Raw genomic sequence first — 21,385 nt, 5'->3', positions numbered from 1 at the left:
CAGCTGCAGTGATGGAGGCCCTTCAAGGTTTCCCTCAGGCTCCGCTTCGACTGACATGAGTACAAAGGAAAGCAGCGTGTATAAACCTGTAAAGATCATAAAGAAGTCTTTACACAGAGTGTGTTTCTTATAAATTATATTTTTAGATGGTATAAAAGGCATTGGGGAAAAATTAGAACAAGTCTTTGTGCATGTATACATACAGCAGTTTCATACAAAATTTGGCAGTTTCACTATCATAAGAAAGGTGTCAGTGTTCAGACGCTTGCATGCACGGTCTCCATGGAAGAGGTATGGATTTGTGTACACATAAATACAAACATCCACAGTCCAAAACAATGTGTCTTTGATGATGAGTATCGCTCCCTTAACAAAATGAATGTCTTATGATTGAGTTTGGGACGTAACCTGAAAGGGAGAGTAGGTCCACTGAAGTCCCGACCGTAGAAAACGCTACAGTTTAATGCAAGTTCATATCATGGTATCGACTGTAATGCTTCAAATGCGTTGGATATGTTGAATTCAGGCTCGTGCGGGAAAGAGTAGACATTAAAACATACGCACTGAAAATGCTGATTTTATATCTTATCTAATTTTTAAAAAGGAAAGGACACATCAAAAGCATGTAGAGGGTTTATGGACTGAGGTACTGCCAAATGTGACTTCCATGTAACGTTGTAAAAAAGATAACACGACACTCAGACACAGTCAAATTTTAAGTTAATTAAGAAAAACTTAGCATATTTAAAAAAATAATAAATTCAGTCCACAAAAGGTTGTCTTTCACAGTGATTGCTGTAGGTTCCTGAAGTCCAGGACGTCTGACCCTCCAGAAGGAGTTTCAGTCTCTTACATGAACGTGGATTTGCTGATAAACCCACCGCTCATGTTTGAGGCTTCATGTGTTTCCCAGTCTGTGCGCAGTAAAACAAAAAGATGGCCTGAACTCCGAGCTGCGCAGCCGTCAGGGAACATATCCACGAACGGTTTGAACAGCGGGTTTTGCTGTGGTTGTTAGTGTCCCGTGTCCAGGTCCCTCATGTATTCCTGCAGTGCCTGCAGCCTGGCATCGATCTCCGACAGCTCAGTGCCTGTATCTACAGAGCTGTCTGGGGTTGGAGATATGAAAAGATGATTTTTTTCTGTTACCCCATTTAAAATAAATTAAATGCAGCAAAATGTATCAGACTTGTGATGAATTACCTTTGTCTTTCATTCTGTGCGATGGAGTACTGCATAACGGCTTCCTGCTCAAAAGGCCTCCTCTGGACTAGAAAAAGAAAATTCACATCTATACCATCCTGCTGTCACTTGTACCAATGTGTATTAATACATTTCTTCCTAAAGACGACGTTACCCAGATGTTTTAGGAAATTCCTGAGCCTTTTTTTTTTATATTAAACTACATATATAAAAAAGATTTCCATCTTCAGGAGGAACAAATGGAGTTGAGGCTGTGAGCCACAGGGTCAGGACGATATTGAGAAAAAATGCGTGGTTGGTTCTGGTCTTTTCATGGGATTTGACAGTAAGAAAAATGTAGAATAGCCCCACCTTGTCCTTTAAATATACAAATGAGAGACCAGCATAAACAATAACCAATAATTACCATGTCACTCACCACCCTGGGTCCATTGTAAGTCTGTTTTCTTCCTCTGTAAACACAGAACAACTGACATTAAAATAACCAGTTAAAACAACAGAGACTTCACAAAACCTGTCCAAGGTAATCCATCACCTCAACAGACTTTTGGCCATTTCCTCCATATCCACTAATGAGCTCTCAGAGGAGTTCCTGCTCCCTCTCCGCTCCACTGATAGACTCCTGCCCCTGCTGCCGGACCGGGCCATCTGAGGATAAGCCTCTCTGGAACGTGATCGCCCTCTCTCAGGGACAATGGGTGATGTCAGCATGTCCCTCCGCACTTTCCTCTGTCTGACACACAAAACAGGGTTCAGACGATTGTTCTGAGCAGCTCCAAACGCTGGCGTACCAGCAAAAATGTTGCAGGGAAAATAACAGAAACCAACTTTTTGAGTTCTGCCTCTTTCTGCCTGCGCTGTCTGTCCTGGATGTAAGCAGTTGGGTCAAAGCGTGGTACCTGTGACCCTGTAAGACAGTAAATGGCAATTCTGAGATCTAAGCAAAGAATTAGATTTAGACTGTAGAGCTAATAGGCCGAGCTACTGCAGCATCATGAGCAGAGTACCAGTGGGAGAGGGGGATGGCCTGGGTATGCGAGCACGTGGTCCTGAGGAGTCTGCCCTTCGTCCTCTCTCCTCTGACCTTTGCCCTCTGCTCTCCATCCGTTCTCTGGATCCTGAGCGAGCCCTGACTGCCCCGTACCCTGACCTCCTGTCGCGCGAGAGAGAGCGATAGATTTCCCCGTCGACTCGGGAGCTGATGTGAGCAGACACCGGAGTCACTCTGCTGCAGACACACAAAGAGGGTGTGCGCTAAGTAGCCAAACAACACACAGGCTTCAAATGTTAGCTCCACATTGTAAGTGAATGAATGAAAGAGAGAGAAAGTAAAGATAGAGTACACGCTTAGAATGTCTAACCCTCTCCGGAGTAACGCCAGTTCATTGGTGAGACTCTTGACACGAACGCGTAGAGCACACTCCGAAGCCCTCAGCTCCTCCAGCTAACCGAGACGGGGCAGAAAATGTTAAAACCAGCTGAGGAACAAAGGACAAAATATAAATCTTTTTCAACTGACTACTGAGAAGCAGAAGAGGTCCACCTGCTCCAGCAGGAGTCGCTGCTCCTGGCATCTCTTGCTCGCCGAGCGTTGGCTTTTGGCCCTCTCCTTGACGAGCTGCTCCTCCAGCGTCCTCACCACGTCTCTAACCCTCCAGTCCTCTCGTCCGGCTGTGGAACCGCTTTCACTGAGCTGCAGTCGCTCCAGAACCTTAGCCATGGCCTCCTTTTCTTCTTTCACCAGAGCCAGCCTGGAAAACAATATGAAACATAAAGAAGTCAAAAGTCCCACATCCCTGCATATTGCTGCTGGAGATTAAGTGCAGCTTACTCTGCTCGTAGCCGCTGTATTTCTAGTTCTGCAGATTTGTTAACTCCGTGAGATGTGACAGTGCTGAGCTCAGCCCTCAGAGCTCGGACTTCCTTCTGCAGTGCAGCCGGGTCAGGCTTGCCCACGTAGGGCAGGGGTAACGGGTAGTGTATCCTACAAATACAAAACAGTTACATAGTTCTTACCATTGACAAAACACTGAGAAATGACATCCATCAGCAAACAAGCTTATGCTTCTCAAGTGACTAAATGAACTTTGAGACACACACACCTGTCAAACTCCACGGTGTATATGAGGATTAAATATCTTTTGGCAGTCAGAGCGGACGGCTGTTGATGGCCGCGAGGACGACTAACCACTCCCGCCTTTCTGTTCCGCAGCAGCTCCAGGTCAGCATAGGTCAAGAGGTCGAGCGTAACGGAATCACTCGTCTGCAGAAACAAAACAGACATCGACTAAAACCGAGAGGTTTCATGTCGGCTTGGCCCACATGCACAGCAATAAAAATGTTTTTAACCATTTAATTTACATTTAGCATTTAAATACACAAAAATAAGAACAATTTTGTATTTTTCTCTTCTGAGAATTGTGAAACTAATGTGATATAAAGTTGTCTTTTCACAAATTTGACTATTTTTGTGGTCCGTGTATTACTTCTGTTTTAGCCTAAAATGGCCTGACAGACAGGACTAAACAACACACACAAGTCTGTGTGTGTGTACTGTGCTTGTACTGTATGTATACGACAGTCCCTCTCCTTTTGGTTCCTGTGTATTAATGGAAAGGAGAGCAGGAATAAGACATCTCAGAATAACCGTGCATTTTTCGCTCGAGTGGAAACGTTGAACTTGAATGACCGAGTCTCGCCTTAGCTCACACAGCCTCGAGCAAATCTGTGTCTGTTCACATTTTTCCAGCGACTCTGTTTGCATTTCAGCCACCTCTTCGTTTCCTTCCCCCATTCTATCCAAGTGCACCTTCAAACATACCTTTCTAACAGCTGATTCCAACATGCTACAGAAAATGGGGAACTGCTTGAAGTTGCCAGTTTTGCGGGTGAGATCCTCAATGTCTGAAAAAAGAATTCACACAGTGTGAGTGAGACTATTTGCGCCTGATGTTTAATCTAGAATAAATTTTTGCTACTTACATGCTGGATCAAAGTCCCCCCTCCACTGATCTGCTGTCAGTGAGTCAGAGATTTCCACTATCAGCAGACCCTTGTCCACCTCTATCTTCACAGAGAACTCCACTCCTCGAAATACAATATCCTCCATCACCTCAGAGCACTCCTCCATCACTCTGGGTCTGGTGGTGTAAGAGAAAGCAGTTATTCCTACGAATCCTGATACCAGGAGCAAACTACAAGGTCTTAAGCGCGATCATGACCGAGATCTGACTAAGAAAACAAATTTTCTTGCAAAGACTGCCAAGAAAACGAGAGCTCAGTGTTACACATGTCTCATAGTGCGGTGAGGGCTTAGGATTCAGAGCCTCAGACCAAATGGATCCATCAAGATCATATCAAACAGCTTGACAAACCCAACCCTGATATGGTTACACTGGCTTTCTCTCCCATCTCACCTGGCTCACTTCAGACAGTCTGGCTTCATCAAAACAAACCGCGAGGGGCGGTAGCGAGCCGACCGACTCCATTTCGAAAGGTGTCATCATTTTTATTGGAAAAAGTTCTGGTCGGTAGGTCATATCATATGTCGGGTACTCAGGAAGTGTTTGAAAGCGTGTTTTACGAGGTAAGTTGTTATCGTCTTTTTTTGCTGAGTTACATTACTGCAATACTTCGCACTTGACTTCACTTTCTCCGTGCAGAGTGAAAGAGACTAGGACACGAAACCTGTGTTAATCATCCTACATTGTGTATGCACAGAAAACATTACGGACGCTGGGGTGTTGCCTGCTTAGCTAGTTCACGCCAAGTTTGAGAGTCGACTCTGTTAAACTGCAACTGCGGACTTCTGAAATTAAACCAACACTACGCTGTCTTTTACTTCTCTGTCGACAGAGCAGCTAGTGAGAGTTGACATCTTCGCTCAGTAACGCCAACTGGCCAACGTTAGCTAAGGTTAGCTAGGTTAGCACGGACATTATCGTTAGTTAGTTTAACGTGACTCTTGGCTAGCTAATAAAGCTATCTGTGCGAGAACCACACAACGTTATTCAGTGTGCGAAAAAACGCCAAACACAAATTATGTTAACGTTACCTTTGGTTGCAGTAATGATCCTCAGTTGGGTAAGATGTCAACACATAGCTTCTCGTTGGAAAAACATAGCGGTGCGTTAGCTTAGTGAATAAAACAGCTAACGTTAGTCGCTTGACCGGCGGTACCACACAGTCCAAAACAATTAGTAAGCCACCGGCACCGTGGAGACTGGGGCGGTTCAACAACCGGGAACCGTTAAATTCTTCTTCTTTACTTTGAGCTGCAGCTGCTCCTCTTCTTCTGCGGACATTTGACAGAGGCTCGACGCCTCTCGGGCCTACCGCTGCCCCCCATAGGCAAATGTATAAAAACGCAAAGTTTAATAAGTACGACTAGTAGAAGTACTCATTTTGAAGAAAAATGCAATGTGTTTATATTATTGGACCACTGTTACTCTTGCATTAATGTGGAAGCAGCACTTTACATTTATTGGTTTGTTCATCTGAAACACCGCATCATATTTTATGAACTGATCACGTGATCAGTTTACGTGACGTAAAGGGACTATAGCAGCTGGAGCTGTCAAATAAATCTGGTCGAGTAAAAAGTAGTAAAAAGGAGAAGTATAAAGTAGCATCTAAATAAAGCAAAAATAAATTTAAATTGTAGTGAAGTAGTCATAGTTGCTTTCTGCCACTGTAAACTATAACATTAGGCATCTTTTGCATGAGACACACATGTCCCATGATATGTCAGGATATGATATTTTCCCTCACCTTGAACATGTCTTTACTGTATGATTTGCAGCCTATAAGAACAAATAATGCTGCAATGAATTGAAAAGAGTACTGCTACATTTGTGTCTTATTTATGATGATCTGACGAACAGACAGAGCATCACTTCATATTTGTGAAGCTGTTACCAGTTCATTATTTTAGTGGTATCATAAATACAATAATAGACGTATTTTCCTCTGATCAACAAATTGATTTACACAATAGTGTGAGCATTGCATTTTTAACACAGTTTCAACACTGGGAGCCAGCTTCTACGTTGACATTGCCACATCTGTGTGTTCAGCCTTCCACTGTTTGGTTCAGTGGTTAATAGCAGTTTTCAGCAGAAAATAAGCACTTCCTGTAAATGTTTGATGAACCTGTTGCATCAGATCAGAGCCAACCCTGTCTCGGGCTGTTTCCACGGAGACGATCACCCATTAGGTGAAGTCTGAAGTCTGAGGTCCTTGCTTCGTTTTGATAAAGACGCAGAACAACACAGGCAGCAGAGGAGTGTAACCGACTGTGTGTGTGCGCGCTAAAGAATGACTGACTGAAACTTTTGTGTATTTTTTTTTTCTGATGCAGAACTCCACATGGAAGAAACACAAAAGTTGCAGCTCTTCATCTCTCTTTCCTATGACTCCCAAGAAACCTGAGCAGTGGCTGCAAGTGGTCGGGCATGCAGGTTTGTTTTGTCTAGTCTCGTTTGTCTTTCATTTTGGTCTAATTCTGGTTAAAAAAAATAGTTTTCTCTTCCTTGTTTGCTTCCCAGGGAGCTTTCGTGTTGGGGATTATGGTACGCTGCTGAAGAGGTTTTGTGAGGGGGAGCAACGATGCTACCTCAGGCTGATGGAGGACGCTTTGAGGCCCTTTGTTCCAGCCTACCACGGTGTAGTGCAGCGGGACGAGCAGGATTACAACATGATGGATAACTTGCTCACCCATTTCAACACCCCAGCCATCATGGACTGCAAGATGGGCAGTCGGTTAGTTTAGACAGTAGAATATTTATGACTGAGAGCAGTTGAATTTGATTTTTTTGTAAACAGTGCAACAAAAAATAGCAAAAAAAGTCCTGATCATCAGGAAAAGTTTTCTTATAAGTAATAATAGTGGTTTAAATAGTCCACAAACTTAGTTACAAATGCTCAGTTAGGGCTCAGGCAGTTTTAGAGGCTGAAATTCAACATTATAAAACACCTATAAATTTAACAGTGACTTAATTTAGTTACAGAGATTGTCATGGAGAATCTTTTTCTCTCTCTTTTACGATCAAATCACATTATTGGGTCTGATGTTAAAGCAGTACACGTAGTTTCATTGACACTGACGCACTGTCCCTCACAGCACATACCTCGAGGAGGAGCTGCTGATGGCCCGCGAGCGGCCCCAGCCTCGTCACGACATGTATGAGAAGATGGTGGCTGTGGACCCGGAGGCCCCAACAGTCCAGGAACGAGCCCAGCAGGCGGTGCTGAAAACCAGGTACATGCAGTGGAGGGAGACGCTGAGCTCCACAGCAACTCTGGGTTTCCGTATCGAAGGATTCAGGGTAAGTTCTCGTCAAAGATGGTTGTGTCAGCTCATAGATTATCTTAATGTACAGGGAGTAAATCCTTGAAAAATATGTCACTAAATGTCTTTTTCATCGTGTAAAAGCTCCAGATTTTGTGTTCTAATGCTGTAACCTGTACATTTCCTGTGCAGAAGGCAAACGAAGAATGTCACACAAACTTCAAAAGGACCAAAAGCAGAGCGCAAGTGAAGGAAGCACTCGACAACTTTGTTGACTCCAATACACACATTGTGGTGAGTGTGACCCCCGCTGACTTTCATGTACTCATAGATTGTTTTTTTTCTTGCCTCTCTTGTAAATCTTGTATCTTTCTGTTCAGTGGGGCTACCTGAGACGGTTGAAACAGTTGCGGCAGGTTTTGGAGGTGTCAGACTTCTTCAGGGCGCATGAGGTCAGATGTGGGATGGTTTTGTTGAACAGTGTGGTTGATGTTGTTGATGTGAACAGGATTTTGGAAGTGTAAAGGAGAGGTAAATAACCACTGAGCTGCAAACAAGCTGGGAACATTTGTCCTGAAGTGGAACCTTTGTCTAACAGCTGTATCCCTGCAGGTTGTGGGCAGCTCTTTACTGTTTGTACATGACTGGACAGGCAGAACAGGAGTCTGGATGATTGACTTTGGAAAGACTGTGACCACGCCGGCGGACCTCACCTTGGACCACCGCACTCCGTGGGTAGAGGGCAATCGAGAAGATGGCTACCTGTGGGGTCTGGACAACCTCATCGATATACTGACCAACATGCTACCACTGACTTGAAAGCCACTCTAAAAATGTGGGGAAATTTACTCACCAGTCATGAGTAAAGGCTCCTGAAATGGTTGTGTTCAATTGTGGGAATGAACTCTATTAGAAAATACAGTATGAGGGTGTAAAAACGGGAGGATTTGATTGATTACAATAACGTCACATTTTGCAAAGTGTGTCATCCAGTAAATTCTCTTCCAGAACAGATTTTCTTTCAGTAAATCGCCTGACCACGTGGTTCCAGAGGCCACTGATGATTTATGGGGTCTCTGAGCAACATGAGCCTTGTAAAGTTTGACCACTGCATAGACCTACAAGCACAATCTCATTTTCCAGCCTCAGCAGGAGACGTCCGACCCAACTGTCTTGAGATGACCCACTCGTTATTTCAGAAAACACATCGCATGAGCAATTATAAGCCAAAGATGTGTCTGCCCCTTCTGAGTTGAGATGATCAGTAGTGTAAATGTTACACTGTCTCATTAAAATGGTGCTGAAGCTGTGATGCTGTAAAGTGGCCTTATTTCCTGCATTTCTTTAATGGATTTGTTTGCCTCACTATTAGCGTCATTATTGCACAAGGTTGAAATGGTTTATTTAAATGCATCATGGTTTGTAGAAAGTTTGTCTTTGGTTATGAGGGACAAACAACAGAGTTGTTGTTTTTAAGCTCTGCTAGCATGCAAAATTAAGATGGTTGAAATGGTAAACATTATACCTGCAAAATATCAAAATTCATTGAGCAGCATGTTAGTATCGTTAGTCAGAGTTTCTTTGCTTTAGCATTTAGCTCAAATCACAGAGGTGCCAGTGTGACTTTAAACTCCCAGCCCAAAGGCAGCAATGGTAGATACACATTATTATTCAATGCATTGTTTATCAGCTAAACTGCTTATAGCCACATCTCACCTTATTTTATTTATTTATTATGTATTTTATGTTTCATTGCTGCTGCTGCTGCTGCTGCTGCTGCTGCTGCTGCTGAGGCAGTGGGGTAGACAGAGAGACCATGTGGTTTCCTCTTTACGTAAGAGTGCACCATGAGGCTGGACCATTTGAATGAAGAGGAGAGAAACGACAATAAGATTACAGCAGCAGATAGTAACTCTCAATGAAAACTCAAAGTTATAATACACCGTCCACTGATTCTGAGGGGAATACTCTGCATTTATTTTGCATTTACAACAGCATGATAATCTAATTTAAGCATTCCGTATCTAAAAAGACTGTTTTTAGACTTGTGGTTATTCTTTGTTACTGCAGACGTTGCACCAAGTATAATGAAGCATAATGGGTTCAACATGCTTTTATGCCTCACTGAGCTCTTGCATGTTATTCTGTGGACCCAGTGCTTCCCTCATCTTGTTTTCATCTTTGGGTTGTTGAATATCTTTGTTCTCATCCTTGGGCTTCTTTGGAGTGTTTTTATCATTTCATTGGGGGTCCTCCCTCATCTCTTTTCTCCCCCTAGTCCTGTTTTGTCATATCTGTGTTTTCCCTCATCTTTGGGGGTCTTGTAGTCACCCAAAGAAACCCCTGAAGGACAAAAAAAAGTGAGATAAGTATTGTCTTGGACAGCACTCCCATACACTCATTGTATATAAACATACTGTATCTGTGGTATGCCACAATACACATCACCCATAATATAATGAAAGACTTGTTTGGCCCTCCAGCTGAGCATCGACCATGATGTAGCTGGCCTTTTAACAGTCTGCGGGGTAGCCAACATGGCAGCATCTTTATCGCGTGCTCCAGCTGCTGCAGCTGGCTCTGGGTAATCAAGGCTTCAATACTTCTGCAGTTGGTCTGCAAGTGTTTCAGTATGAGGCAAATGCTCACGCCAGGTAATTCCCAGGATGTGCTTGAGGGAGCGCCTGTGGAAGCGCTCTGAGGAGTTAATGTGACCGCTGTAGGTTACCCAAGCTTCACAGCGGAGGATGGCAGCACAGACCGCTTGCTGTACGCCAACCTTTGCAGAGGATTGAAGGTTCTCATTCTGAAAGACGGTGCATGTTTAATGCTGCCCTATAGATATTTGAAAGATGGCATGACTGCCATCCACTACCAACAGTGAAGGCAGGTAGACAACAATCAGGTTGATACATTGAACATTCCATAAAATTCAATGTCCAGAGTTATATTTCTCTTTGGATATGCCAATCCATTTATTTGCATATCAAGCTGAAAATATGTATAAAATTCCCAAAAAACGAAACATGTTGAATGTCGACCTGCACAGCCCATAAAAACCAAAAACACGTATTCACGGTCGAAAACTGTTTGCTTCCCCACTCATTGCACCCCACCTGGCTTCAATCACTGCCAGGTATAAATCAGTTACCATAGCAACCGACTGAGATTGACAGGTGACACAAGCAACCATAGCAACCAGTTAAATTTGACATGATGTCATAGCAAGGCCAGACGATTCATCAGACGATTCATCCATCCATCCATTTTCTATACCGCCTATCCCTTTCGGGGTTGCGGGGGGTTGCCAGCCGATTGCAGGGCAACACACATGACAAACAACCATTCATACACGCACGCACCCACACCTAAGGACAATTTAGAGTCACCAATTAACCTGATGAGCATATTTTTGGTCTGTGGGAGGAAGCTGGAGTACCCGGAGAAGAACATGCAAACTTCACACAGAAAGGCCCCGCACAGGGATCGAACCGGCAACCTTCTTGCTGTGAGGCACGCGCACTACCTGCTTGCGCCACCGTGCCGCGGCAGACGATCCATTTGAATAAATAATAATAACCAAAAATGTATTTTGGCTCCAACACACCGGCCCCTAATTGGTAATGGCAGGAGGCCTGGAGCAATTCAAAATATTTGCATAATGGAGCCAATAATTCATACAGAATAACTGCCTTAGAGGATTTACATTTCCGCTTCTTGAAGCAAGCACAGCTTCGTAACTGGTCTATCCAGTGTGCTTGTTTTAGTTTTCACTCGAGCAGAACGCACCAGTCCTTTCCAGGAACTACGTGGAGCTGTAGCATCTGCAATCAGGGACAAGACTTCTCTCTTTACTCCACCTCTGTCAGCGTATTTTGGCTCCAACAGATTGACTTGAGATGACAGTTAGCCTTTTGGCTAAATTTACAGCACATTGATAAAGATGTATGTTTTAGTAGACTGCATATTAAGGTAAAGGTAATTGTATGATACACTGTTAATTTTGTGCCAATATCAGATCAGAATATTAATCAAACTCGACAGTTCGACTCCTGACACAGGGTGATGGTGAGATGAAGGCAGATGTGCTCTCCAGCTTCCACACCTGTCCACTCCTATCATTCAGCCATCAGACGGCAGGCAGAGGGAACCCCTGCCCTTACCTGCAGTACCAGACGAGATTAAAGGGATGAACAGACAAACAGGGTCGCGCTCAACAAATCCTCCCACACAGTCTGCAGCAACAACAAAAAGCCCTCTGAGAGGGGCTGGAGGCTGCACAGTGCAACCACAGTCTGAGCTCAAACCCCACTGGAGCACTTTGGACTTGAGTTTCTTGCTCAAGGACACCTCAGTGGTGGGGAGAGGGGAAACTCTGCTCTTATATTTCTGCCATTTAAATGAATCCTGCTGAGCTGAGCTAATGTTCAGACCACTGCTAAAGTGGTTTGTTTCAGTATCAGTGGAGAATCAGGGTTGATGCTGTGCTCCAGTCAGGACTTGAAACCCTTTGGTCCACGCTTGGTAGATGTAACTGAGTGACTGACGGACCAATTATACAAAGCCAACCTTTTGTCACTTGTAGCTTTTTAAGGTGAAGTTAACATAAAGTGAAATGAGGGCTTGAAAAGGAAGAATACTGCTTTTGAAATGAGGAGATGACTGCACCAGCCAGGGTGTGCTTAGAGATGGAGGGGGGGAGCTAAGGGATGGTGATGTCAGTGTGTGACAGATGAGACATCAGACAGCCTTTCAGTTTGCACAAAAAACTCAAGAGGCTTCCTCTCGCTGGTCATTGTTCAGCAGATCCATGGAAAGAGCACAGCAGACTGGCAGAGCTCAGGGGACGGATGCTGCTGACGATGAGACCAGGTACTGTGTTTGCTGTGTTTTATTTAATTTATTTTTCTTTAAACTTTGACTATTTGATGTGTGTATGCGCGTGTGGATTGCATTTCAGAAACTGATACATTCTAAAATGTTTTCGTGAATGATGATGTAGTGATTTAACCAAAGTTTAGCATGTTTTCAGTCAGAGTTTGGTCTGGGTTTTGGTTTTAATCATTTTGCATATTAAGGGAAAAAATAAAACATATACAGTTATGCAAAATGAAATAATAATGAAATACTTACGCTGAAGTAAACTTGCAGATAAAATACGTCTTTTTTTGTTTTCTTACAGCTGCCTTCTCTTCAGATGCATCATTTTTCTCCTGAATGACCAAAGCAGCCCTCAGTAACCTCCTCCACATTTGCAATAGAGCCAAATGTATTGCTGTGCACAGAAACCAAAAGTGCTTTATATAGCCAGTGCATGCATGTTGTGTGGTGGGTGATGCATGCAGTGCATACTGTGAGCGTGTGACACGACGGCACTGGTGGAGGCGGTGCATGTTGTTGCTGTGGTGTATCTGTGCTGCTGCTGTGCTCATGGCTCAGAGGAGGACTGCTGGTGGCTGCTGCTGCCCCAGGGCACCCATGAATGAGGACAATGCCCGTTTCTGCCTGCTGGCTGGCCTCATCCTACTCTACTTACTGTGTGGGGCAGCCATCTTCTCCGCCCTGGAACACCCCTTTGAGCTGCGCGCCCGTCGCCTCTGGAAGCAGCAACTGGACAACTTCACCCAGAGGTATAGGGTCAACCTGGGTGCCCTGCACACTCTGCTGCGTCAGTACGAGGAGGCAAACGGAGCCGGGATCAGAGTGGACACTTTGAGGCCTCGATGGGACTTTTCTGGAGCTTTCTACTTTGTAGGCACAGTAGTTTCCACTATTGGTAAGTCTTGATACTGTTTGTTTTGTTTTGTTTTTTGAGATACTAATTTGAAAAGTTCTTAGATGATCCTTTTCAGGTATCAACCCCATAATGATGGCCCACAGTTTATCAGCCATGACCTTTCAACCTTTTATTCTGTGGTTCTCCTCTCCAGGCTTTGGCATGACCACACCAGCGACCATAGCTGGAAAAATATTCTTAATCTTCTACGGTCTCATTGGCTGTGCTGCCACCATCCTGTTCTTTAACCTCTTCCTGGAGAGGATAATCACGATGCTGGCTTACATCATGCGCTGGTGTCATGAACGTCGGCTAAGATGTGCTGGAGTCGGGGTGGTGTCGAGCAGAGAGGAGTCATCCGGTGAGGAGGACAGCCTGGAGGGTTGGAAACCATCAGTCTACTACGTGATGCTGATCCTGGGTGTGGCATCCATTGTGATTGCATGTAGTGCCTCCACTCTGTACAGCTCTATGGAGAACTGGAGCTACGTGGACTCCCTCTACTTCTGCTTTGTGGCCTTCAGCACCATTGGCTTCGGGGACCTGGTGAGCAGTCAGAGACAGCAGTATGAGTCTCAGGAGGCTTACCGGCTCGGGAACTGCCTTTTCATTTTAATGGGCGTGTGTTGTATCTACTCACTTTTCAATGTCATTTCTATTATTATCAAGCAAACTCTCAACTGGATTGTGGGTAAGCTGGTTTGCTCGGGGCACCATCAGCTGTGCTCCTGCTCTACACCTGGCTGCTGGCGGCTCTGCTGCCCCTGCCTCCAGAAGAAAAACCACAACCAGAGGCGCCTGCCTGCACACCTCAGGCAAAAACGTTTAAAGCGCAACACCGTGCAGCCCATCGCATCCCACTGCCCTGCGGGAAGACACCGCTACACGGAGGGCTCGGTGGAGACGGTGTGCGACAGCGAGACGGATGCAGGTGCGGTGGCTGATGGGGTGTGTGTGGGTCGTCGTCTGTCAGGAGAGATGATCTCTGTCAATGAGTTCATGGTGTCCAATAAGGTGTCTCTGGCACTGCTGCAGAAGCAGCTGAGTGAAACAGCTCACCAGGGCCCACGGCAGAGCTACGGCCATCAAAATGGATTCTCTGGTGGTGTGGGTGCTTTGGCAATCATGAATAATCGCCTACAGGAAACCAGTGTGGATAGGTAGCACCATTAACAGCCTGTGTACATTGTTTTGGGTTCCCTATAATGGAGCCTTAAACAATCTCATTTTCTCACTGACTGATTCCGAGAAAGTTGATAATTTGTCCTCTCATTATGACAAAACCAAATTCTGAGAGCAGCATAATTTCCCTGTAATTAGCATCCATTCAGCACCTCTCTGAGCAACTTCAGTGGAAGTCTATGCAGTTAACAGCAGAGCTCCAGCATGGATTCTGGACATCAAATAATTGATTACATTTTGTTCTGTGTAGAGAAAGAGCAACAAGACGAATCCTTTTACAGAATTCAACATCACTGTGAAGAGGGGTCTGATGTCCTGAAGTGATTGGCTCATACAAAAGCAATCAGATGAAAGAAGCAGTGAAGGACCACTTGAAGGGGACTGCTGATTTGAGAGTGCTGCACATGTCCCCTGAGTTCCTCAATTAATGCAGTTATATGTGAGGTGGTAGTCAGGAATAGTGAACATACAGACATAAACACAATATCAACAGTCTCCTCTTAGATATCTAGCTGCATATGTAAAATTTGAATCGTGATTTGTATTTCAACAGAGCTTCTTAAACCCACAACAGGAGCTCATGAGCACTGAGAAAGAGACATTTTAATTCGCTGATTGCTCACAAGTCGTCCATCTTGTTTCATCAATGCATGTCATTGAAATTCATAGTAATCACGGAAGAGCACTGAGATCCAGGGTATTCAATAGAGCACATCTAATCAAAACGTGGCCTGTAGAGGACGTCCTTATGTCAGTAAGTGCTGTACAGATAGTCGCAGAATCACATCAGCAGAGCAGAGAGCAAGATGCAGGCTCTCCTTGGCTAGCTGAAGGAGACCCTTTCCTATGCAAGAAAAGCCATTTTGATCCATTCTGTATCATCTAGGCTGCAGGTGCTTGAGATGATGAGAAAAGCTTCCTTCTTAGAGCTCTTACAATCTATTTTCCTCTAGTGGTCCATCTTGATGAATTGTCTTCACTGTCTTTAATGAGTTATTGTGGGTAAAAATACTGCATGCTGTCAGTCAAATATTCTTTATTTAGGTTGAAAACAATCATGAGGTTTAACATGTCACGTCTATACACAGATAATTACTCACTGAAAGAATGTAACAATGCAGTATGATGCAGGTAAAGTGACCCATCCTGAAAGTGACCCGTTCTGATGCTGTTTGTTTTATCAGCTGTATAAAAAGATGAATAAGGCAGCACAGTACATATCATCATGTTATCCAACCTATGGAAAAATACATTTCACATACACTGTATTGAAGATCGTGTTTAAAAATATGGTTAACATATAGAGAGAATTGCAAAAAAAAAAATGTACATGTAGAAATTATTCATGTAAAATATATTTTGATTGTTCAGTCAATATAGATTTTAGCATGCTTGACCAATATTTGAACCTTTTTTGTTCACAATCAATAATCTTAACAAACAACTCATTTCTACATTTCTCATTTCTAGTCACTTCTACTAAATGGACTTTGTTCTACATGTTTAAAACAAAAAGTAAACACCTCTTCAAAAAGAGTGTAAATTGTGTGTGAAATGTATTTTTTCTTGACTAAGTGTATGTGTATGTGTTGAGATTTAATTAGCAGAATTAAATGTTTCATCTGTGTTTATTTGCCTGTCACTTTCGACCACGAGGGGAAACGATATATTTGTGCATTCCCATCAGCTGGCCAGCTGTTGGCGCTGTTAGCACTCCCTGTTGAAACATATGGAGCTTTTGGCTTTAGCCCTGACAATGTTTCATCTTTCCTTCCTACATAGGAAAGGCAAAAACTTTCATCGTTATTAATATTATTTATTATATCTACTCTTAAAACATCATCTTCAAAATATAACCCTACATCTACTCAGTCCCTTATTTTATTCAATGTATATGTACAATTTCACAGTTGGTTGTTGTTCATTATATCATTTGAAATTAATGTCTGTATCATCTGTTTACTGAATATGAGGCAGAAGTTTGTTGCTGGATCAGTGTCTCTGAGTAAGTTTTACAAAATTTCCTTCTTGTAGAAATATAAAGTGTATCAGGCTTTATTAGATCTATTTTTACATTGTATTTGTTAGACAAGATGCTGCTTGCTGGCATGATGTAAACAAACATCCCTGTCTGTTAATCATCTCCCTTTTGTCAAATTGCACACATGAAGAACAGTTTTAATATTGACATTAATTACAGCCCCTCCATGGATCCTTGGAGACAAAACCCAGCTGGACTTCTCAGGAGCCTCCGAGGCCCTGCAGGTAATGAAGATAATGGTGAATATACTGTATATAGTGAAGGAATATCATGTCATCTAATGGTTAGAATGGGACAAATGTGTAATTTGTTCTCACATTTGGCAGTGTGGGCTTGTGCGTCTCTCTTTGTTGATAGTAAGCTGAAATAATGCAGTTCCTTCTGTAACACACACAAGAAACATTGGGGTCACTTCTCAAAACAGGGTACAGATGCACACACACATAGGCATGAACAGTCATGTCGTGTCTCTTACTTGCTCTGTATGCCTCCACCTGGTGGTAATCCAGGGATGACAGTGGATGCCAGGACTGTGAGGACAGAGAGCAGGTCAGGATCCTCCCCGTGAGCACACAGCTCATCATAGATCTCTGCCAGACATTCAAGCAAAAACATAGAAACAAACATAAAAACACATTTGGAAAGTTTATGGCAATTCTCTCGAGTTTTATAAACATCTTACAGAATAATCCTGGAGGCATATTCTTACAATACGTTAGTTCATCTCTCAGTGATTTCAGCTCCAAGCCAATGAATGGGTCAAACACATTGGGCACTGTTTTCAGCTGCAGATTAATACATATTTGGTGCTCTAATGAATATACATGGCTGTTTGCCATCATAGAGCTGGGCAAGTGCAAGAGTTTCAGCTGTGTGCTTTGACTGCAAACCAGTAACCTCAAGAAAACAAGATTTCAACATGAAGCCAGGACAAAAACAAGGTCTCTGAATGCCTAATATGACAGTACACAGCCAACAGTGTCCCTTGTGTATCATCTATATCCGCACACCTGCTACTTTAGACTCCAGCAGGTCCTCCAGCTCGGCCTCCTGGTGTAATGCCTCTGCTGACAGCTGGGGGGCTCCAGGGAAGCACAGCAGGATGATGCTGATGTTGTCCAGGCTGCCCTGTGAAAAGAAGTGGCATCAGCAGAGGTGAGTGGTAATGGCTGACCTTACGAATGTCAACATATCAAACATTATTTCATCCTGCGTGAACTGTTTTAGAAATAGATCATTTTCACCTCAAGGTGTGTGCACCAGTGTCACACAGATGCAGCGGAGCAGGAAAGTGTACATGGAGTGCAGAAGAAGCTGTGACATTTTGAGGTCAGGCTGAAGCCCAGTTACATAACAGAGTGATATGATGGACATAACGGCCAAACAGAGTGCAGCACGGAGGTTAGCATGTACACATGTGGGCTATGTTTATCTATATCTGGATAAACATGTTTATGTGGATGTGTCTCTTTGACTCTGAAAAAATACACAATGTACAATAAACCCAATATATTCTATTAATTCTTGACAAGCTATTCCCTTATTCTACAGATTAGTTACTGCATAGTGAAAAGATTTGAGTGGAGATGGCTGTAGTGGACTAATTATTCTCCCCCACTGGTCTGAAATTATTCTTTATGTATAAGGGTGGTGTGATGAATAATTCTGTGTTCTCGAATATCCACCTTCAACCGTCTGACACTCTCAGAGTGAGAGTGGCTGAAATGAGTCCTCATAGGAACCTGGAAGAATCCCATATAACCTGTTCTGACACCTCTGATGTTCGATTTTAAGGCGGTCTGTCACACTATTACCATGAACAGCAGCCACAGTCTAAATGAGACTGAACAAAATTCATAGCAGAAGTCAGAGCTGCATCTCTTAGCGTCTCTCATGTCATTGGTTCAACTTCAGCTGCTTTGGTTCATTCTCACCGCTCTCATTAGTGTAATTTTCAGAGCCGACCTGTTGGACAAAATTAGTGACAAGATAGTTACGAAAATTGGACATCATGCTACAGTGGCAGACATTTTCGTCAGGAGTCGGTGGAGACCAAAACAGAGCTAAAAGTCGAATAAATACGGTAGGACTTTCTTTCTTTCTTTCTTTCTTTCTTTCTTTCTTTCTTTCTTTCTTTCTTTGGATCGCTAGAAACATGGCTTGGAATAAATACTTTTGTCTGTTTGCTAACAAGTTTTCTGTATCGACTTAAAAGATGATTTTATGATCAAGTCATCTGCATATAGGAAGTAATAACTATACCAACAAGTCCTTAGACCATTTTATATGTACAAGAAAAACATGAGGATCCAGTACAGCCCCCAGTAGAACTCCACACTCAGCAAAATGCAGTTTTTGTTCATCTGCCTGTTCCATTATTTTTGTTATGTCCCGTCTGTCTGAGCAAAGCTGTTGAATAGAAAAGTTAGATATAAGAAAAGGTGTAACTAGTTTTTTGAAAGTCATCTGGACTGATTGTAATTGATTAGGTTTGTGTACTATTAATTAAACAGAAACTGTCCCTGAGTTACCCTCATAAAGCTGAGCTATTTTGGCATAAAAAAGTGGAACGACCCTGGCATCCTTCAGATTAAACCAAACCAACTCAACACAGCCACAGTTTAAGGGATTATGTTATTACATAAAATCCACAGCCCATTAAAAATGACGCAATGCAGTTTTACTCTGAAATTGGGTTTTCTGTTTATAATCAGTTAAAAGGATTTGAAATTTAAACTACTGAATGTGTAGAAATGCTGAATCACTGAGTAATTAAACGGGATTAAGATTCTTCTTGTTCACTGGCAAGCAGCAGGTTCTGACCTTATAGAGACAGAGGTCAATGACTTGAGTGCAGACGTCTCTCAGGTCAGTGCAGACACGCAACCGATTGTGGATGAAGGCGCAAAGCTCCTCGTTGCTGATGGTGTCCCAAACCCCATCGCAGGCGAGCACCAGGAACTCATCCGCAGGTGAGCGCTCCACCACGCACACCTCTGGCTCTGGTGACACCATCTGCTGGCTGGGGGTCCGGTTCTCAGCACCCTTGTAGCTGAAGTCTCCCAGAGCGCGGGACACTGCCAGGGAGCCGTTGATCCTTTGGATGGTCACAGAGCCACCTGCGCTCTCAATGCGCTCTTTCTCCAGAGGGCTGTAAGGTTTGTGGTCCTCAGTGGAGAAGCAAACCTGGCCAGATCGGCACAGCATGGCTCTTGAGTCACCACAGTTGGCAAAGTAGATGTAATATGGTGAGATGAAAGTGGCCACCACAGTGGTACCACCCCTCTCCCAGCCTTCTCGACGTGCTACAGAGTGCAGGTGCTTGTCTGTCTGGAGGAAGCCCTCGATGATGGCTCCTTTCACCTTTTCAGGGTCGTCCTCTGGTCCCATTCCACCTGTGTGCACAAACAGATACAACACTGGAATCCTTCATGCTTTCTGAATCCGGAAACCATCAAAAACACATCATTACATAGAACAGGATAGATATTTGCAGAATACAATGAGAAATGATCAGTCATGATATTGATCTCTGATAACAGGGAAAAGGTTCATCTCTCTCTTCCTTCTCCAGGAAGAAAACAATTTCAAGACCAGAATATCTTTAACCTAGCTGTGCATTAATTAATCAATAAATTGTATTTCCCTTTGAAAAGAAAACACCCCACATCTTTGATCTTTTATATTCATTTCATTCATGCATTTGCAGTTCCATATCTTTCACCTGTGGCCAGGATGTGACCCAGAAGGTGCTGGGAGCAGTGCTGTGCCACCGTGCTGCCTGCATGACCATCAAATACAGCAAAGAAGCTCCAGTCAGCCAGCTCTCCACCCAACTGTGGCACACAGTTGTGGAAGTCCTCCATGTTGGCCCTCCAGCCCTGCATGCTTCCCAGGGCGTATGTGAGGCCCCAGCGGGCGCAGCCCTCCTCTGCTAGCTTGTCGAGGACCGGTCGGTCCAGGTAGGGGCTGGGGATGACCTCCTCCTTCTCCCCCTCCCCTGGCTGCTCTCGCTCTGCTGCTCCTCCACGGCCCCCTTTGAAGAAAGAGCTGACCCTCTTCTCCGTCTCTTTCACCAGCTGCCGCATAAACGCAGGCATCTCCACGCTGCCCTTCCTGGCTGTCCTCATGGTTCTTGTGCACAGCTGATGTGATGGGAGTCTTCTTTTATCCCTGCCCCGGTGTTCGTGGCTGGGCTGAGACGGGCCTGATGGTGGGCCTGTGCAGTGTCTGCGTAGCCCTGCTGCTCCAGGGCTCAGAGCATGGCTGCCTGAGCTGATGGATGTTCTCAGTGCTGGCTGCTCACCCTCCTCTCCCTGCTCATCTCCTTCCTCTCCTCTCTCCTCTTCCTCTCTGGAGACCTCACTGATCAGCGCTCACTGCTCCTCTCATCTTTCCTCTCCTCCTTGTTTGGTCTATCCTCTGCGCTGCTGTGATTTCACCTTCTCCCTCGCTTTTTCATCGCTCTTCCCTCTTTCACCAGCTCTCCCCTTGCCTTGTTATTTTCCCTGGCCTCTGCTGTGATTGGCTGGCTATTTGTGTACACCAATCCCAGCCTAGCATGCATCACCACTGTCATGTCTGAGCTCACCCTCCCTCACCGTCCTCCTGTGCCCCTCCCACATCTTTGGTAATCTCAACCTTTGATCGGTTGGGATTATGGGCTGCCACTGATGTGGATTACAGGACAGGCAGCCATTTAGCACACGCTATGTGAGTGACGGTGGGAAGCAGAAACACAGGGGAAGTAATCTTATTTTCATTCAACACAGATGATCCCTTTAAAGTCATATTTCATTTTTATACATTTAGCATGGTGACAGTGTATTTATCCTCCACTGGGATTCATACAATCACCCACCAATTACAACCTGACACCAGAGCTGCTTTCAGT

At 44.1% G+C, this 21,385-nt stretch overlaps 4 protein-coding genes across 12 annotated transcripts; 2 read left to right on the top strand and 2 right to left on the bottom strand.

The window, feature by feature from the left end:
* Nucleotides 1-129: 129 nt before the first annotated feature.
* On the bottom strand, nucleotides 130-5,520 carry ccdc61 (coiled-coil domain containing 61). 6 transcript variants are annotated; one of them, XM_070983694.1, is made up of 13 exons: nucleotides 5,258-5,520; nucleotides 4,186-4,343; nucleotides 4,025-4,107; nucleotides 3,306-3,466; nucleotides 3,035-3,187; nucleotides 2,747-2,954; nucleotides 2,565-2,647; nucleotides 2,211-2,431; nucleotides 2,032-2,110; nucleotides 1,739-1,936; nucleotides 1,610-1,655; nucleotides 1,204-1,270; nucleotides 130-1,109 (listed from the first exon to the last, which is right to left on the bottom strand). In XM_070983694.1, the coding sequence occupies exons 2-13, from the start codon at nucleotides 4,331-4,333 to the stop codon at nucleotides 1,015-1,017; spliced, it is 1,542 nt and encodes a 513-aa protein (XP_070839795.1). In that variant the 5' UTR covers nucleotides 4,334-4,343; nucleotides 5,258-5,520; the 3' UTR covers nucleotides 130-1,014. The 6 variants fall into 6 exon arrangements, with proteins under 6 accessions (XP_070839795.1, XP_070839798.1, XP_070839799.1 ...); XM_070983697.1 differs by having other exon boundaries at nucleotides 867-1,109; nucleotides 2,547-2,647; nucleotides 5,258-5,475; XM_070983698.1 differs by having other exon boundaries at nucleotides 867-1,109; nucleotides 1,622-1,655; nucleotides 5,258-5,475.
* Nucleotides 4,696-8,810, top strand: itpkca (inositol-trisphosphate 3-kinase Ca). Its single transcript, XM_070983699.1, has 7 exons — nucleotides 4,696-4,789; nucleotides 6,563-6,662; nucleotides 6,750-6,963; nucleotides 7,325-7,529; nucleotides 7,685-7,786; nucleotides 7,873-7,944; nucleotides 8,105-8,810. The coding sequence occupies exons 1-7, from the start codon at nucleotides 4,748-4,750 to the stop codon at nucleotides 8,309-8,311; spliced, it is 942 nt and encodes a 313-aa protein (XP_070839800.1). The 5' UTR covers nucleotides 4,696-4,747; the 3' UTR covers nucleotides 8,312-8,810.
* A 4,112-nt stretch (nucleotides 8,811-12,922) lies between these two features.
* kcnk12l (potassium channel, subfamily K, member 12 like) lies at nucleotides 12,923-14,432 on the top strand. Of its 4 annotated transcripts, none has more exons than XM_070983101.1 (3): nucleotides 12,971-13,268; nucleotides 13,423-13,967; nucleotides 14,061-14,432. In XM_070983101.1, exons 1-3 carry the CDS (start codon nucleotides 12,971-12,973, stop codon nucleotides 14,430-14,432), a joined length of 1,215 nt encoding a protein of 404 aa, XP_070839202.1. The 4 variants fall into 4 exon arrangements, with proteins under 4 accessions (XP_070839199.1, XP_070839202.1, XP_070839201.1 ...); XM_070983100.1 differs by having other exon boundaries at nucleotides 13,423-13,990; nucleotides 14,084-14,432; XM_070983099.1 differs by having other exon boundaries at nucleotides 13,423-14,098; nucleotides 14,186-14,432.
* Nucleotides 14,433-15,469: 1,037 nt separating this feature from the next.
* Nucleotides 15,470-20,986, bottom strand: ppm1nb (protein phosphatase, Mg2+/Mn2+ dependent, 1Nb (putative)). Its single transcript, XM_070983095.1, has 6 exons — nucleotides 20,216-20,986; nucleotides 19,315-19,886; nucleotides 17,502-17,619; nucleotides 16,967-17,081; nucleotides 16,809-16,872; nucleotides 15,470-16,709 (listed from the first exon to the last, which is right to left on the bottom strand). Exons 1-6 carry the CDS (start codon nucleotides 20,619-20,621, stop codon nucleotides 16,692-16,694), a joined length of 1,293 nt encoding a protein of 430 aa, XP_070839196.1. The 5' UTR covers nucleotides 20,622-20,986; the 3' UTR covers nucleotides 15,470-16,691.
* Nucleotides 20,987-21,385: the final 399 nt, after the last annotated feature.

The sequence above is a fragment of the Chaetodon trifascialis genome, chromosome 16, assembly GCF_039877785.1.
Source record: "Chaetodon trifascialis isolate fChaTrf1 chromosome 16, fChaTrf1.hap1, whole genome shotgun sequence".
Lineage (NCBI taxonomy): Eukaryota > Metazoa > Chordata > Actinopteri > Chaetodontiformes > Chaetodontidae > Chaetodon > Chaetodon trifascialis.
Note: the sequence above shows the minus strand (reverse complement) of the source record. Positions and strands in the feature narration are given on the sequence as shown.

Bases quoted from the DNA above. Each gene is read 5' to 3' on its own strand.
- itpkca (XM_070983699.1), top strand. From the start codon at position 4,748: ATGTCGGGTACTCAGGAAGTGTTTGAAAGCGTGTTTTACGAG. The intron at 7,787-7,872 runs GTGAGTGTGACC...CTTTCTGTTCAG, and splicing joins ACTCCAATACACACATTGTG to TGGGGCTACCTGAGACGGTT. The intron at 7,945-8,104 runs GTCAGATGTGGG...GTATCCCTGCAG, and splicing joins ACTTCTTCAGGGCGCATGAG to GTTGTGGGCAGCTCTTTACT.
- ccdc61 (XM_070983697.1), bottom strand. From the start codon at position 4,333: ATGGAGGAGTGCTCTGAGGTGATGGAGGATATTGTATTTCGAGGAGTG. The intron at 4,108-4,185 runs GTAAGTAGCAAA...TTCTTTTTTCAG, and splicing joins GGGGGACTTTGATCCAGCAT to ACATTGAGGATCTCACCCGC. The intron at 1,271-1,609 runs GTAATTATTGGT...TTCTTTTTCTAG, and splicing joins CCAGGGTGGTGAGTGACATG to TCCAGAGGAGGCCTTTTGAG.
- kcnk12l (XM_070983098.1), top strand. From the start codon at position 12,923: ATGGCTCAGAGGAGGACTGCTGGTGGCTGCTGCTGCCCCAGGGCACCC. The intron at 13,269-13,422 runs GTAAGTCTTGAT...TCTCCTCTCCAG, and splicing joins CACAGTAGTTTCCACTATTG to GCTTTGGCATGACCACACCA.
- ppm1nb (XM_070983095.1), bottom strand. From the start codon at position 20,621: ATGAGGACAGCCAGGAAGGGCAGCGTGGAGATGCCTGCGTTTATGCGG. The intron at 17,620-19,314 runs GTCAGAACCTGC...TTCTTTTCACAG, and splicing joins TTGACCTCTGTCTCTATAAG to GGCAGCCTGGACAACATCAG. The intron at 17,082-17,501 runs GTGTGCGGATAT...AATGTCTGGCAG, and splicing joins GCTGGAGTCTAAAGTAGCAG to AGATCTATGATGAGCTGTGT.